This window comes from Asterias rubens, chromosome 9 (assembly GCF_902459465.1).
Source record: "Asterias rubens chromosome 9, eAstRub1.3, whole genome shotgun sequence".
NCBI lineage: Eukaryota > Metazoa > Echinodermata > Asteroidea > Forcipulatida > Asteriidae > Asterias > Asterias rubens.
The window spans coordinates 2,464,800-2,481,558 of NC_047070.1; the positions used below are offsets into that span (position 1 = coordinate 2,464,800).

At 38.0% G+C, this 16,759-nt stretch overlaps 1 protein-coding gene across 1 annotated transcript; it reads right to left on the reverse strand.

Annotated features, from left to right (window-relative positions):
• Positions 1–102: 102 nt before the first annotated feature.
• LOC117294856 lies at positions 103–15,949 on the reverse strand. The gene is made up of 5 exons (XM_033777398.1): positions 15,868–15,949; positions 7,021–7,253; positions 3,911–4,039; positions 2,808–2,978; positions 103–1,638 (listed from the first exon to the last, which is right to left on the reverse strand). Exons 2-5 carry the CDS (start codon positions 7,198–7,200, stop codon positions 1,444–1,446), a joined length of 675 nt encoding a protein of 224 aa, XP_033633289.1. The 5' UTR covers positions 7,201–7,253; positions 15,868–15,949; the 3' UTR covers positions 103–1,443.
• Positions 15,950–16,759: the final 810 nt, after the last annotated feature.

Consider the following 16,759-nt stretch of genomic DNA (forward strand, 5'->3'; position numbering starts at 1 on the left):
AATTACTTCTTTCTCGAAAACCACATTACTTCAGAAGGAGCCGTTTCTCACAATGTTTTATACTATTACCAAGTAAGGTTTTATGCTTAATTAATTTTGTTGAGTAATTACCAATAGTGTCCACTGCCTTTAAGGCCGTATCCGAATTGGCGTGTCTACAGCTACGGCTACGGCTGATGCCTAGTAAGTCCTATACATACAATACATAGCGCGGTTATCCAGCCATAGCCGTTTCTACATATAGACGCTAATTTGGACACTGCCTAACCACCCTTTAACACTATGCTTGATTGAGTCAGATTGGCACAACTCATCAAGTCACCATATTAGTAAATATTAAACAAATGAATGAATAATTGCTCCCACAAATATTCTTGAAAGCAGTTCCCCTGCAGCCCCCCCCCCCCCACTCCCGCCCTTGTACGCCTATGACCTGTAAAATCTAAAATGATTATAAAACAGGGAATGGTTATTATAGAAGTTAAATATACACTTTTTAAACACACACGCCAACGTTTAGTACTGTCATTCACCGCAACTTTAGCTCATATCAAGCTCCATTTACCCTCGTTAAAAAATTACTTAATTACTGCAAGTAATATTTTTCAAATACAATAAAACTACAATATGCATCACTATACATAGATATTAGATTTAGACCTACATCTTAAGTCTAACCAAAGTTCTTTTTAAGTTCCATAGAGAAATTTATAAATACTATTATTACAGACAAATATTCTTAATAATTATGTTTTCAACATGGATTAATACTGATCTGCCGTTAAAACACAGCTTACATTTTTTTCATAACAGGCAAAGTTGTTATCAACTTTGCTATAATAGGAATCGTATTCCCGTGATAGTTTGGCAAGATTTTGTTTTGTAGGATAGCAATGGAAAATTGAATGCGTGTCAAGTTTGTATCGGGTCCATGCAAAGTGACTTGTAATTCTTATATACAAGGAAATAATTACCATTGGCAATCTTCTTCTCTTCGTTGGGAAACTTTGCAATCGCTTTCTTCTATACTGAGCGTTGGTCACAGAATTAGCCGACAATCATTTCAATTTCAGTTCGTAAGATTACCTTCAGCATCACCAACATTGGCTAATGTGGGACTTTGAAACGCTAGGTGGCAGCAAACTTACCATGTAAATTGATTATTTACGTTGTTCTGAGCACGCGCACATAACCAAGATCAATCATGATAGTTGCAACCTAGCGAAAAAGTCCCAACCTAGCGAAAAAGTCCCAACCTAGCGAAAAAGTCCCCATTTGCCCCCAAAAGTCTACTTCACCAGTTGCATTGGCAGTGACGTCATGGTGTTAGACCTTTATCGATTTTTACCTTGTTCCATGTTGTGTTGATCCTGTGGTAAAGGCACCAGACTCATCCAGTCTCGGTTTCAACTCTAGTTGGTTGGATCAGGGTGAATATTCCCTCTAAACCGAACATGAATTTGAAAAACTGATTTCACTTAAGTCAGTGGTCGCGTCTGAAATGTAGCTAGTAATCTCCGGTACGATGAAATCTCTTATGTACGTTACTTCCCAGTCGCTATCTGGTCGAATATAGTCAACAGGGGGCGTTGTAATTAGCTGATCCAGTAATGCTGCGTCGAAATCGCATTGGGTTAACTGAGGAAGGGAGAAAAATGTAGAAACATTGGTGAGTTAAATTATAATAGTCTGACATAGATCTTTCAGAAAACTCTGCAAGACAAACTTTACTTGGTTTTCTTGAATATTGTTAAAGTGGACTCGTATTTATGTTTTTTTAAAACGTGGAGCACAAATTAATGCTGTTAAATCTAATTATATGATTATATCGGTGCAATTTTCTGTTGTTTTCTGTATTTTATAGTTTTTAACACTAAACAGTACTTATAGTACAAAGTACACTATCAAATACGACTACATGTACATAAACGTAGTCGATCATTGTTAACCTCGTGTCTACGTTGTCGTCCCCCTGTTCGTCAAGGTATGGTGTGGGGTTAGGGTGAGGGTGGAACGAGGTCTATTTAAAGGGAAGGTATACGTTTGGTACTTACTCAAAACAAATATTAACTTAAAAACTGACTTGTAACGAGCATTGGAGAGCTGTTGATAGTATAAAACATTGTGGGAAACGACTCCCTCTGAAGTATCGTAGTTTTTGAAAAAGAGGTAATTTCTCACTGAAATAAAAAAAGACTTATAGCTAGAAGTCTTTTATTCTTATCTGAAAGCACACAAATTCGTCCAACAAGGGTGTTTTTTTGTTTCATCATTTTCTCACAACTTCGATGACCAATTGAGCCCAAATTATCACAGGCTTGTTATTGTATGCTTATGATGGGATACACCAAGTGAGAACACGGGTCTTTGACAATCAAACCGTGTACAGTGCCTTTAAAGACACACGGACACGTTTGGTAATTTTCAATGAGTATACTCTCACTTGGTGCATCCCAACATGTTTAAAATAACAAACCTATACAAATTTGGGCTCAATTGATCAATGAATTTGCAAGAGACCAGTGAAAGAAGACACACCTTTGCTGCACACATTTTGTGTGCTTTCAGATGCCCAATAGAAACCTTCATGCCTGAAGTCTTTTTATGAGTGAGAAATTATCTCTTTCTCAAAAACTACGTTACCTCAGAGGCAGCCGTTTCTCACAAGGTTTTATACCATCAACAGATCTCCATTGCTCGTTACCAAGTAAGTTTTTATGCTAGCATTTATTTTGAGTAACTACCAATAGTGTCCAGTGCCTTTAATACTGGTGTGAATTATTAAAACAGTTGCATGGCATACTTACAATGAAGTGAACGGAGCACAGCAAATTTCCAAACGCATCTTTTGTTTTGTTGGTGTAGTAAATTATTTCAGTCTCACCACTTGACATCAACTTCAAGTCCTGAAGAACAATATCTAGAGTCCAGATGTAGCCCACAATGAGCTTAGCATGCTCGTACATTAGTTGTGTTACCTGCACAAAATATTTCAAACAAGAGAGGAGGTTAGGCCTACATACATTGTTAAGGCCATTGGACACTTTCGGTTAACAGTATTGTCTGTAACTTATATATAAAATAACAAACCTGTGAAAATTTAGGCTCAATCGGTCATCGGGGTCGGGAGAAAATAACAGGAAAACCCACCCTTGTTTCCGCACGTTTCGCTGTGCCATGACATGTGTTTAAAATAAATCCGTAGTTCTCGATATCGAGAATTGATCAATGTTTTAATGTTTTCTCAAAAAGTCAAGCATTTCATGGAATAATATTTAAAGAGAAGTCTTTCACCATTGCCTTCTAAACCCTGTAAGTTATTTGTAAATCTGTGATTTTTTTTGTTTTCTGTTCCGATAATGTCCAATGGCTTTAACTTGTGAAACACAACGTAAAGAGAAAACAGTACTATATATGCAAACATTAGCAGGTAATTAGGAATATATCAGTTGCGATTGTTTGTTTGTTTGTTTGTTTTTAATAAACAATCTATTTTAATAAGCACAACACAATTTCACTATACCAGCATAAGGTTAACAGCAAATTTGTGATTGCTTTCCTGCTTATTTTTGTTAAGCAGAAACTTTGTGAGCAGATATGTTAAAGGCAGTCCTGTGCTTCCGATAAGCAAATGGGTTCGAGTCCCAGTCTTGATACTTCTGTCCTTAAATAACCATTTACTGCGTCCTTCGGACGGGACATAAAGCTGTAGGCCCCGTGCGTTGCGTACATAACCCTGCAGTAGGGTGTTTTCCCCGGTGTTTCTGGTATGCGTCTCATCGCCCTGTAAAACCTAACAAGCTCATATGGGTCTGGTAATAAATTAACATGAGTGTTAATATTAATAAGTGATTGGAGACGTCTGTAAACTAATTATTCATTACAACAATTATGTTTAACCTGCACTTACGTTGTTTTGACGTAAATCGCTTCTCCACGATATAGTAAAGTTTGATGTGTCTGGTATGACGTCATCATAGTAGCCAATGAAGCTGCTGCTGGCAGTTCCAGATGTTGTTTGTTCTGGAAATCTGTCATTCTGTTGGAACCAGAATAAAAATCAAGAATTGTGGATTTAACTTTTTGAAATAAAAGTATTCGATCATAAACTGTTTTTGTCGATTCAAAGGGTCTTGAGTCTCTTGTATAAAGAAAGTCGAAGAATTAGTCGAGGCCCAGAGTGAAATTGGGCAGAGGATAGGATTTTGGTGGTGAACTCTTGATTTAGAAATGATGTTTCACACAGAAGTAACATAAGATTTGTGACAGCATTACCTAGATGACGTAATGGTCAACAGGGGAGCAAAGGTCATAGCCTATATGAATGTGAGTGGTGGTTTTGCAATGTTTGAGAAGACAGCTGGATATCGGCCAACTGTTACCAGTATAAACAACTATTGAGGATTTCTGGAGTTAATATAGTCGAAAATATTCCTTTACAATAGTTCATTATGATAATATAATATTGGGCTGACGTCAGGTCAAAACCTCCAAAAATGGAGAAGATAAAAACATTTATTAATAAAATTGCATCAATTTACAGTATAAGGGACATCTAAATACATGAAGCCAGGAGAGAACAAAAGATGAGTCAAACTAAATAAATAGATGTTCAATTCTGACTTTAAGATGCCAAGGGTGGTGGCAAACGCTTGGATGCGCACACGTATCTCTAATTATTAGTAGACAGCTAACCGAATTGGTAGATCGCTCGACTTTTGGGTCCCCGGTTCGATTCCGGGGCCGGGATGTCAAATTTATTTTTACCTTTGACATTCTGAAAAGTTATTCGGGACAGAAATTTATTAGTAAGATTTTTCCTGGGTTTATCTGTGAATCTAGTTGGTCCAGCGTAAGAATACTGTTATTACAAAGTAAACAAGTTTCAAGAGGTAGGTTTTTCTCAGAGTTGCGGTTCAATGAATCACACACAGTGGTTTTTGGTTTGCAATTTTTATTTTGGACAGATATGACAGTTATCACTTTTACATCGCCAGCCCCAACACCTTTGAAACCCTTTTAAAAACTCAGATAGTTCCTTTTATGACAAATATTGTTTAGTGAAACGAAAGCTTTTGTTGAACTATTGAACTATTAATTGTTGTCATTGTTTTTGTGATTTTAAGTATTGATTCTGTCAAAACTTTCCCCAACTTTCCATTTTCTTTTAAAGTCTCAATTCAACCAAGACGGACTCTAATATATATTGTCAAGTAATCTGTTTTGAAATCAACATTCAGTAATTAAGGACTGGCTAAACATTCAACAATAATTGCAGTTTTTAACACGAACATCACTGAAATTTGTGCATCGAAAGTTGATTGATAGCTATATTGAAAGTGAACAATAGCAGTGCAAACTAACGTAAGCCGCATTTTACTTCATTTGAAATAACTTTTGAAAGGTAGTACAGCCAAATATTAATAAATGATACATGTAAATGGCGGTTATCCGCTGTTGGGTGTCAGTAAATAAAAAATAAATAAAAAATAAGATAAGTCATAAAAAGTTATTATGACTAGTCATATATAGTGGAGTTATTAAAAACTTAAAGGGACGTTGCATGGTATCAAAACCCGTTTAAATGTCTACATTCGAGTTGAACTTGAAGGTGTCGCGTTCATACTCGACGTGCGCATTCAAGGACAGATTCCTGGATTAGTTTCACTTGACACAGGTCTGTGTGAGATCTACATTTTTGTAAACACAATATTATGACTATGGTTGGGTACTTCCTTTCTTTGATCCCAGTCACATTTCACGTCTAGGGGAAATCCCCGGACATAAATGGAAGGCAAACCACAACGAAATCTGAATGACCTCATCGTCGTCATATACAAACTACAGTTGGGCTTATTGTGCCTACTTTCTATTAAAGTTAGCCTTTTCTTTTGTTGAGCAGTAACCTGTTGTATAAAGTTACTATGTTTGGCCATTGTGGTTTGTTGGGTTTGCAGACGAAAGGGGTAGTAGGCCTATCGAACAATCTACGTCAAAACAGCGTACTGATGGGTAAATTGTGCGCTACTATAGCTATTGTTTCTAAGTTACGCGAGAATTACCCATTTCAATGGACAAGAAACGACTCGAGACACTAAATTTACAAATGTCATGCTTGCATCACTAGATGTTTGGTATTCTGTTTACAACTGCAGCCAAAAAAGAATATGCATAAATATCGTGTATATAATAATTATGCAGAGTGCGTGCAGTGTGAAAGCAAAAGGAGAACCTTTGTTTCCCCTTTGTAACTGGGAGCAAGCAGCATTGCACTGTTGACTAATATACGGAGCTTCGAGTGGCGCAATTGTGTTGGGGAAATGTACAGAGTTTCCTTTTATGTTTATATGAGCGTGGTCATTGTAGTGTTACATCATAGTAAGCAAACTTCACTTCATATTCAAGCTGTAAATATCTAAGAACAAATAAACACTTCCAGCTCCAACTATGTTAAAACAGCTTGATAAAATACCGCATCCAAAACAACGCATTATGTTGACATTTAAGGAAGGTAGGTTTGGCAATCACTCTTATAAATTAATGGTGATAACAACTTTTGGTTTGAAGCCTACAGAAGCTTTCGATGGTATGAGGCATTTCGAGAAAGACTTCACTTCGAAGTAAATGCGGTTACGTAAAAAGACAGATTTGAAGCCCGACAATTTGAACCTGAGACGCATTTCGGCAGTAAGTTGAGTTATTTTCCTCAATGGTGAACCGGACCCTACATCGAAGGGCACACATTATTTGTGACAAAGAACATTCACTGAAGAAATTGCGTCACCTCAACACAGTGCTCAAAGAGATTGGAACGGACCGAACAAACGAGAGTTCCTTTCCGAACACAGGTCTCAGAATCCAAATAATTATATGACCATTGCGGTCCTTCCGTCCTCACACAGTTAAACTGTCGATTCATTAAAAACTTAAGTAAATTAGTTCAACATGAAAATTACTGTCTATCCAAACTGAAAGACAACATGAATATTGATGTCTGAGAAAAACCTATCGTATACTTACGAAGACGTCGAATAAAAGTTCTCGTCCTCTGTCAACTCTAGCGACATCCGACGACAAAGTGTCCTCCGTACTCGCAGTGATAGAAAGTGATTGCTCCGAGATTGATCCAATCTCGACAGGGGGACAGAGAGGCTCCGGGACGGCGGTTGACACTGACGATGTGACGGTGATTTGGGACATTATGGAGGTTATCGGGACAGGGTTCGCTCTGCCCAGTGCAAAGAGAACTAAAGCTGTAGGGGGAAAAACACAGAGAATAAGTATGTTAAATTTGCATCTAGTTACCAGGCAATCTCGGTGGTCTAGTTGGTAAGACACTGCTCTAGAATTGCAAGGGTCGTGTGTTCGAATCCAACGCGAGTAATGCCTGTGATATTTTTTCACACGACTCGGGAAAGTACTGAGTATACAGCGCTAACACACAGCGGTGTATGGGTAAAAAAAATAGGAAAATAAGTACACACTAATTGGAATGGGTGCACTAGACCAAAACGAGTTTTGAACCCAAAATGTCTGCAAATTTTAAAGGTTAGGTTTGTAAGCCCGTTTGTCCATTCAAATGCATTTGTTCTCGTAAGTTTCCAAAACAAACATAACTTCACGTATTTGAATTACTAAGCCAGCAGTGGGACTGACGGTTATAGGCCTACAACCTAAGCAAAGACTAAGCCTACTACAGTTCTTTGATGTTTCTTTGTAGTGATACAAATAAGTAGTGGTCCCCAGCTGTGACACTTGTGTCCTTCACACAACCATTGCTTCGTCCTTCGGATGGGACGTAAAGCCGTTGGTCCCATGTATTGTGTAAACGCATGTAAAAGAACCCAGTGCACTTATCGAAAAGAGAAGGGGTTCGCCCCGGTGTTCCTGGCTGGATTGGCAGCATATTGCGCCATAGCACCTTGTAAACCATTACATGGTGCTTAAGGATTAGGTCTTATATCTCAAAATTCGCACACTCCTTGCAGTAATAATACCTGGCGCTTTGTATCCTTTGGCAAAAGGCGCATTATAAATACGGTTATTATTATTATTATTATTATTAAACATACAAAAGTTGTCACAATTCTCGCGCTTTAAAATGTCGTCGATTAGTTCTTGTATCTTATTGCTATCAATGACGCGTTTTGATAATTCATGAAAACAAAGTTTGCAAAAAACTTGTCCGTTCTTTATGTGTATATTTCCCGAGTATCTTATTGAAGATTGACAGTATTGCTGTATCAAATTGAGGTTTTGAGTGCATAATGCATCTTTCTTTTTGTTCAACAAATTTGATTAACTATTTGACTGAACTTTTGTTTTTGTTTTTTCAAAAATCTGCAACTTTGTTACTAACGCAAAGTATATTAAAGTTTGTCAGTCGAACAGACCCACATTCAGAAAGCCAACATCATCAAAGATATTCACCACAGTTATTTAGTGGGATAAGAATAAAATAATACGTTCAAGTTCATACATATTGAAAACATAATACAACATAATAGTTTGTACAAAATACATCATAAGCCCTAACAATTTTCTAACAAATATTGTCATCAAAATTGGACGTCCTGCATTAAAATAACTACTCACCCAGTACAAACGTTCTGAAATACATTTTCCTGAAGTCTACAATAATATTCAAAGCTAATTCCTTGGTGATGTGGATTCGATTGTGCGATACTTAATGCTTAGTGCTTAATGCTTAAATCTTAGCACGAGGGCTTTTTTATACTGCCTCTGTAAGCATTGCGAAAGCTCATCGTGGGATGTAATTAAAAATAGACATCAAAATATCGAAGAAGCTATATTGGACTTACGTAATACGTAAATCACCCGGAAATGGCTCCATACGGGCAAAGTTATTGTTGTTTGAATTATTACCAATGGAAAAGATGAGACGCAACTAATCCACAAGGAAGAATGACTTTGTGAGGGCGGGAGGCTAGATGGGTGTCAATACTGGGACCTATAGAATGAAGGGATACACGAAGTCAAAGACGGGTGTGGTCTATGATTCTGATCAACATGACGGCATTTTCATCTAATCATCTATACTCAGCAATAGTGGAAGTTGACACTACCGTACAAGAACCGAAACTAACAAAGGACCAATAGTAGGTGAGTTAATTACCGCAATCGATCATTATTTCATCTGTACGTTGCACAGTGGGCCAGAATGGGATGAAAGTGCGCCAAAAATATAAATCATTAAGTTTTGTGCAGGAAGGTTCACCTACTTAGCTTTTTCCGACCCGTAGAATCCAATGGTGATAATAAGATCGGAGTATGACGTTACCGATTTTTGATTGGTCCTGATGTAATGGACTGTTCATTGCGGTTAAATTGTGACTAATTGCTTGCATCTGTGAATAATTCTAAGCAACCGCGACAAGAGTTTTCAATGTTTGATGCATCATCAACAGAACTAACAACTTCAAATAATCGCTTGCTTGGTAAAGACATTGTGCACTGTGGTACAGCTGACAGATACATTTAAAGACAACCAGCGGCAGTATCACAACATATGAGACACCAAGTACATTGAAATTTCAACTGCGCAATCAGACATAAATAGGGGTATCATATTGCACCTTTCTGGCGAGCGCAGCCTTGCTCGGGTGTCGTGTTTCTTAATGGAGCGCGCCATATGTAATAATCAGAAAAGGGCGAAAACGTACAGTGATCGCTTCAGAAAAACTGCTCTAAAATCGTGTATCGCAGGTTGTCGCAGCTAAATTTGGTACCAAAATGATGCAAACAAGTTGCTCTATTAGAAATGAGTAGACTTTAGGCAGCAATCGACGGCAATCTTTAGTTTCCGTATTGCTGAACACAGAAAACGTAAATTTCATGTCAATGTTGACACAATTGTCAGTATTTATTCATAGAAAACTTCAACAAAAATAAAAACTGATTTAATTTCCTTCAAATATGAACCCTAAACTAGAGCCAAGTGAAAGTTTAGCTCCGTAACTCAATGCAAGGTGTCTAATTTTGCTTTATGAAGATGTCTGCAACTATTTTCATTTTATGGTCAATTTCTGTGGATTTGCATACCTTTAAGAGGTCATGACAAGTCAATATATATATATTTTGCTTAATTTCCTCATAAAATTGTCCCATGGGGTATAAGCAACCTCAAAAGTGTTGAAAAAATTAAAACTAGCAGGGTCACGTTTCACCCTTTTTGGCGCACTTTGGTTTCGGCCTGGCCCACTGTGCGTTGGTTCCTCGTTTCCGATTTTAGCGTGTTTTCATTTTGTATTATTTATTTGGTAAAACTTTGTAAACCAAAACCCCCTCCCTCATAATCCAATGTATGTTTTCTTTCTATCAAATTCCGCACGGTGGGTTTCATGATACACACCAAATGCGCCTCGTCGAATATTTCCATGTCATAATCTATTACGTCGAATAGAAACAAATGATTTTATCAAATTGGGAACCAATCTGCTCTCTATCGTCGACAACAAACAGCAATAACACATCAATGTGAGACATTTTCTCATACCCCTATTTTTAACAAAATAATCACAAGTGCAACATAACCCGTGAAATTACTTTAAACTTGTGTCATGGGGTCGATTTCACAAAGAGTTAGGACTAGTCCTAACTTAAGACTAGTCCTAGGAGATATAATAAACATATGGCTAGTCCTAAGTTAGGATGAGTAACTCTTCCTAACTCGGTAGGCCCCTATTTTATTTGTAACACCATAATTATTCTGCAAAATTACGAAATCGAAATTGGAAAATGCGATCTTTGATTATACCAACCGGGCTCAATTCCTTAGAGCTTCTTACAAAAAGGAACTTGCACAACCAAATCATACTTACCAGAATAAGGTAACCAACTTAAACACCACTCCACCCTGTACCATTTGTAAATGGTATCCGTGCTTTACGTTTGCTTGGTAGAAAACTGTTTGGCAATCTATGGAAGTGGGCTCTGGTGGCACTGGCCTTTGTATTCATTAACAAGAAAATCTGATTTATTTTAATATACAACAACTTTTAGGTGGTAAAAAGCTATTCTTATAATATAAAACCAAAAGTTACCAAATTAATATGATTTCTCGAAAATGATTAAATTCAGACGAAAAAGTTTCTTACTATAATGTAGGTGCACTGAAAGTTGTTTTATTTAATATCTACAATTAATTTCGTTAAATTAAAAGAATTTTGTTGATTTTTATTTTACTCATAAGAATAGGACAGAATTTGTAAGAAAAAACCTCGTCTTAGATCATAGATGTACATAAAACTTACACGGTCTAATGATGATGATAGTAAAAAAAAACATTCCTAGAAGAGTTTCTGTCTGAAATGTCATATATATTTAATGATAAGTAAATAAAACTAATTTCCCGTCGTGAGTTTATCGCTCAGTAAGCGTTTTGTTCCTTTTTTTTAATCGATGTCATGCAAAATGTGCAATCGGTTTTTCACTATTTTCTCGTGACCCAGATGGGCAATTGATCTCCAACTTCCTCAGGTTTGTCAGTTTATGTATATGGTGGATTACATAAAGTGCTTACACTGCCAGCAACTGTTTTGTTAGCAAACAACCAATTATGTAATGTTCTCACGAAAAGGAAAGCATCTGAAACAAACAGTGGATGTTTTTACGCCGATTGTTAAAGCTGACAAACACAAGTGTGAGTTTGTTTTCAAAAGAAACCAATTGATAAATCTTTCCAGGAAATAAAAGTTTACCAAAAGTGACGCTAGTTTTCAGACGGAGCCTGGTATACAGTAGCGCGATCCAGTGAATAATAAAAACTTCCATGCGGAAACGGCAAGCAAAATAACATTGGACGGAACGAATAGGTTGAAGTACTTGACAATGATGCGGTGTTTTTTTATTGGACGTGTTTTCATAATTCTAGAAATGGAAAAAGGTTAATGCTGGGGTCAGTAAATTAACGATACAGTTCAAATTACTGGAGGAAAAAATTGAGTAGAAAAGAAATTGGAAACGACTATTTGTAGTCTTATATTAATTGCAAAAAGTATTGACTATTTTTAACTTCGATAGAAAATACAGTGGTTGGTATGCAAATCTTAATCATTTGGGTCATGTTAAACACTTTACAGGTAACCAGTTCCAGGCAAGTTCAAAGAAGAGAATCCATTCACATTTTAATGTTCTCGTATTTTTCTTTGAGACCGTATGACAATGTTTGAAAAAAGACTTGTGCCCCACCAAAGTGGTCCCGTATAGCATGCACTGCAGTTGGTTGCCTCCAAGTTGCCTGTAAAAGTTACCTCGTGTCACAAGGCCCTAATAATGATGATTACGTCATGAATAAAAATATATGTCTTCTATAGCTTCACACAATTCGGATACAAGATTGCACTTATCATTTATATGTTGTATTGCTATTGATAGCCGAACGCATCTTGGATGACTGCATGACTTGTACTTTATCTTAAAGACACTGGACACTACCGGTAACTGTCAAAGACCAGTCTTCTCACTTAGTCTAACTCAACATAATCATATAACATAACAAACCTGTGAAAATTTGGACTCAATTAGTCAATGGAGTTGCAAGAGAATATGACACAAAAAAACCGTGTTGAGCAAATTTGTGTGATTTCAGATGCCTTAATAAAAGGCTCAGGTCTTAGGTCTTTTATTATTTGAGTTAAAAATTACCTCTTTCTCACTACGTTGCTTCATAGGGAACCGTTTATCACAATGTGTTATACTATCAACAGCTCTCCATTGCTCAATAATAAGTAAGTTTTTGTGCTGACTATTATTTTGAGTATCAATATAGTGTCCGGTGCCTTTAATTTGAGCCCCCTCTCGTTCTATATGCTACTTATTACTTCATGAGTGCATGCTGTCTGGTAGTAAACCACAGCGAGCTGAATGATATTCTCAGGTTTAGTTTCGTATATTGCTTTGGCTGAATGCAAAATGATATAGCATATTCTTGCGTTATGCACTTTACGAGTTAACTTTATTTACCTCAGTGCCCTGCTTATGTGGCTGTATATAGTCTAGAAATAAAGGAGCATACTGTTTACGTATGTTACTTAGAATAGACATTAATGTTTAGTTGGGGATTGTTGGGTTTTTTTTTGGTTTTTTTTGGGGGGGTAGAAATTTCATCGTTTTTCAGATTGTGTATTCAAACTACGGATATTATTTCTGCTTCGCATTTCTCTAAAGCGCGACCAATTGAAATTAAATTAGTTAGTTTAATTTTCTGAAGGATTAAAACGATTCTAACATTCCCAAAATCAGAGGTATACTTTGCATTTAGGCAGCTCTATGAAATTGGGTGCAGTAACTGACAGCAAGCTTGCATCATTTATCTATTAAAGGCACCGGCCACGTAGGGCAGTCTTCTCACTCTCTGTGGTTATCGAAAAATTGTAGGGAAAATATTATACTCCTTCTTATGAAGTAATTAATAATTAGGAGTTACCTCAGGTATTGCATAATTAATGACATCATAACAGTTTCCAGACCACAATACAACCATCCCTATCCATCATTCAACTTTTACAAAATTTTCGAGAAAAAAAACCCCACATGATCTCAGTTTTTCTGTGGTAAAGTTTGATCAGCAAAGACTACTACTTCGTCATGTAAACATGACATCCTAAACAAACCGCAGAACACCCAACAGTTTGGGGATGCCCACCTATTTCGCTTTCATCTCCGCGCTTCGATGACATCATTAAAGTCACTGGAAACTAATGGTATTGTTCCTCAAAATAATTGTTAGCTTAACAAAAACTAAATGAGCAATAGAGAGCTGTTGATAGTATAAAACATGAGAAACGGGCTGCCTCTTATAAGTAGCGTAGTTTTTGAGAAATAGTTAATATCTCACTCAAATAATAAAATACTTCAGCTGAATCCGTTTTGTTATGCACCTAAAAGCACAAAAGGTTGCAACAAGGGTATTTTCTTTCTCTTGCAAATTCGATGACAATAATTTTCTTAGCCCAAATGTTCATAGGTTTGTTATTTTTTGCATATGATTGGACACACCTATAGTGAGAATACTGGTCTTCGACGATGTTACTAAACGTGTCAAGTGCACTGTGGCATGTAAAAACTCTAATTAAAATGTATGCTTTTACAGATAGGTGGATCTTGGTGTGAGATCGTTCACTCAGAGACAAAACTGAAAGACAGATCTGGACGGGCTCAGACGGGTTCGGAATGGTGCTCCAAAACTTTGAGCCTGCTCAATTTTTGGTCGACCATCCCATCCTGCAATAAGCCATTTGCGAGTTACAGAATAATGTCTGGTTCAATGACGTGCTAATATATTGCTTGAATTTGATTTCCCCATACTATTTGAGACAGTTGCTATGTCAAATGATCCGGGCAAGCTTTTGGCCTAGTTATACGTAAGAGACGATGAAAACACAGACACAGTTCTGCATGAATGTTTATGGCTCAATGGTACCTTGGTTTGCTCATCTGGGTTGCTATGCAAAGGCTTGCCCCGAATCAGGTGCCATAGCAACTGTCTCGATAGTCTGAGGAATTCAAATTGAAGTGGTAACATGTGACTAAGCACGTCATTGTACCAGACATTATTCAAATATCACTCGCAAATGGCTTATTAGACGGAGTAGCAACGTATTTAAAAAGAGAAGGACATAATACGAACGTAACTGCAGTACTTAGATCGTACTATGGACGTGCTAGACGTGGTGCGGTCGTAACAATTTCTTCCCGTTTTATACACAGACATACGTAACTCACAACTAAAATTTAACTGACTAGGGTCACTTTATAGACATTTTCCGACCGAAGCTATAATAATCGTCGCCAGACAATACCCGTCTTACGGTTTTTGAGGACGAGTTCGAGAACTAGTTTGGTGTCTATTAGGTCACTAACGGGATAACCTGCTACAAACGGACCCGTTCTGTGTGCTCACGTACATCAAAAATGACGCCCGACCGCACCGCGTCTAGCACGTCCCTAGTACAATCCAAATAAGGAAATTCCGTTCAAAGTACGTCCTTCAATACGTTGTCACTCCGTATTGCAGGACGGGATGGTCGCCCGAAAATGTTGAGAAGGGTCAAAGTTCTGGAGCACCATTCCGATCAAACCCGTCCGAGCCCGTCCATGAAGTTCTTCATACGGAAACTTAAGCCAAACCATGATTACTTGTCTCTGTTACAATGGCAGATATTCCTCTGTTTTGTAGGCGTTAGGATTCCAGACTTAATCAGGAAAGTGTTTTCCTTTTCCGTATAACGTAGCACTGAACAGATAATTTTTTTCGAAGCAGGGATCCAAACCAAGTGTTGATTTTATTGAATAAACGTTGAAACGTTTTTATATCTCTCTGGTTGAGTACGTGTAGTTTCCGCGAAGTCAACCAGGTACCCCCCCCCCCCCCCCACCCCCCACATTGAGTCACCATAGACCTTTTCGCAAATGCCACTGCGCAAGCGCAGACTGTTGTATGAGGTGCATTGTGGTATAGATATGGATCAAATTTGGATACCAGCTAAACCACAATGCACCAAATTCCAAGCTTTACGCGCGCGCCCCAGTGCAGTATTTGCGAAGGTCTATAGACCTTTTCGCAAATACTGGGGCGCGCGCGTAAAGCTTGAAATTGATGCATTGTGGTCTAGCTGGTATCCAAATTTGATCCATATCTATCCCACAATGCACCTCATTCAACAGTCTGCGCTTGTGCATTGGTATTTGCGATAAGGTCTATGAGAACTAGTCAAACGAACCTACGCCGGCCTCTCGTGAGAAGCGCATTATAAACTGGTGAGACTCAATGGTCGATGTTTCCTTGTTATACACAGTTATTGTGGTTCACAATGTATATGGTACAAGGCTAACCTGTTAGCTTACCTTTTTTACGATAAAACTTCGGCTCCGTCTTCGAGCTACTGGCTTTGGGCTTTTGGCTTCGGGCTTCTGGCTTCGGGCTGCGGGTTCCGGACCTCGGACTTCGGTCTCCATTTTAAGTAAGTTTGAAGTTCAAGAACAGTTTGCTCCATAAATTCAATGACGATGCTGGAGCCATCAAGCCCGGTGTACCTAGAGAGTCTTTCACTCATTTTTACAAAAAGGAATATCTCATTGAGGTAAATAAGATACTATATTATTTCATATCGAATGAAAAAGTGGTGGCGCCATACGGAAACTTTTCCATGGTTTTTCTATCCCCATCCCTGAATCCCAATAATATGGCGAACTGTGCACAGCCATGGTATCAAGGTGATCCTGTGGTACAACCGTGCCTTCCTCCATCCACGGTTGGATCTACCTCCATTATGGTACAACTTCTTGATAGCACCCTCTTGCCTGTGGAATTTTGTTGCCACACATGGATTGGGAAAGTGAGTATGCTCCACCACGCATCAGTGCACGGTTAAAAGAGCACCTTTATCATGCCACACGGCAACGATTTTGAACGGCCGTGAAAGAACGAGTCACTACTCTTTTATTCCCGTTCATAAATGCTTTTTTGGTTAAAAGTAATAAAGTAAGACTCTGTAAAAATTATCTGTTTCCGATGTGCTTGAACTCTGTATATTATGTACGACGTCCGTGTGTTGCATTTTTATGACTGAGACGCCTCTATTTTCGACAGTTTCCGGCTCCGTTCGTGCGCGTGCGCGTATAGTCTTGGTGCAACACGTTCTTGTTTTCCTTTCACACACAGCGCGGCCAACTCACCGACAGCACCCGCATCGCCCGTAACAAGAAACGTCTTGCACCAATACTAGCGCGGAGTATC

Bases quoted from the DNA above. Each gene is read 5' to 3' on its own strand.
- LOC117294856 (XM_033777398.1), bottom strand. From the start codon at position 7,200: ATGTCCCAAATCACCGTCACATCGTCAGTGTCAACCGCCGTCCCGGAG. The intron at 4,040-7,020 runs GTAAGTATACGA...TGGTTCCAACAG, and splicing joins AACTTTTATTCGACGTCTTC to AATGACAGATTTCCAGAACA. The intron at 2,979-3,910 runs GTAAGTGCAGGT...TATTTTGTGCAG, and splicing joins GCGATTTACGTCAAAACAAC to GTAACACAACTAATGTACGA.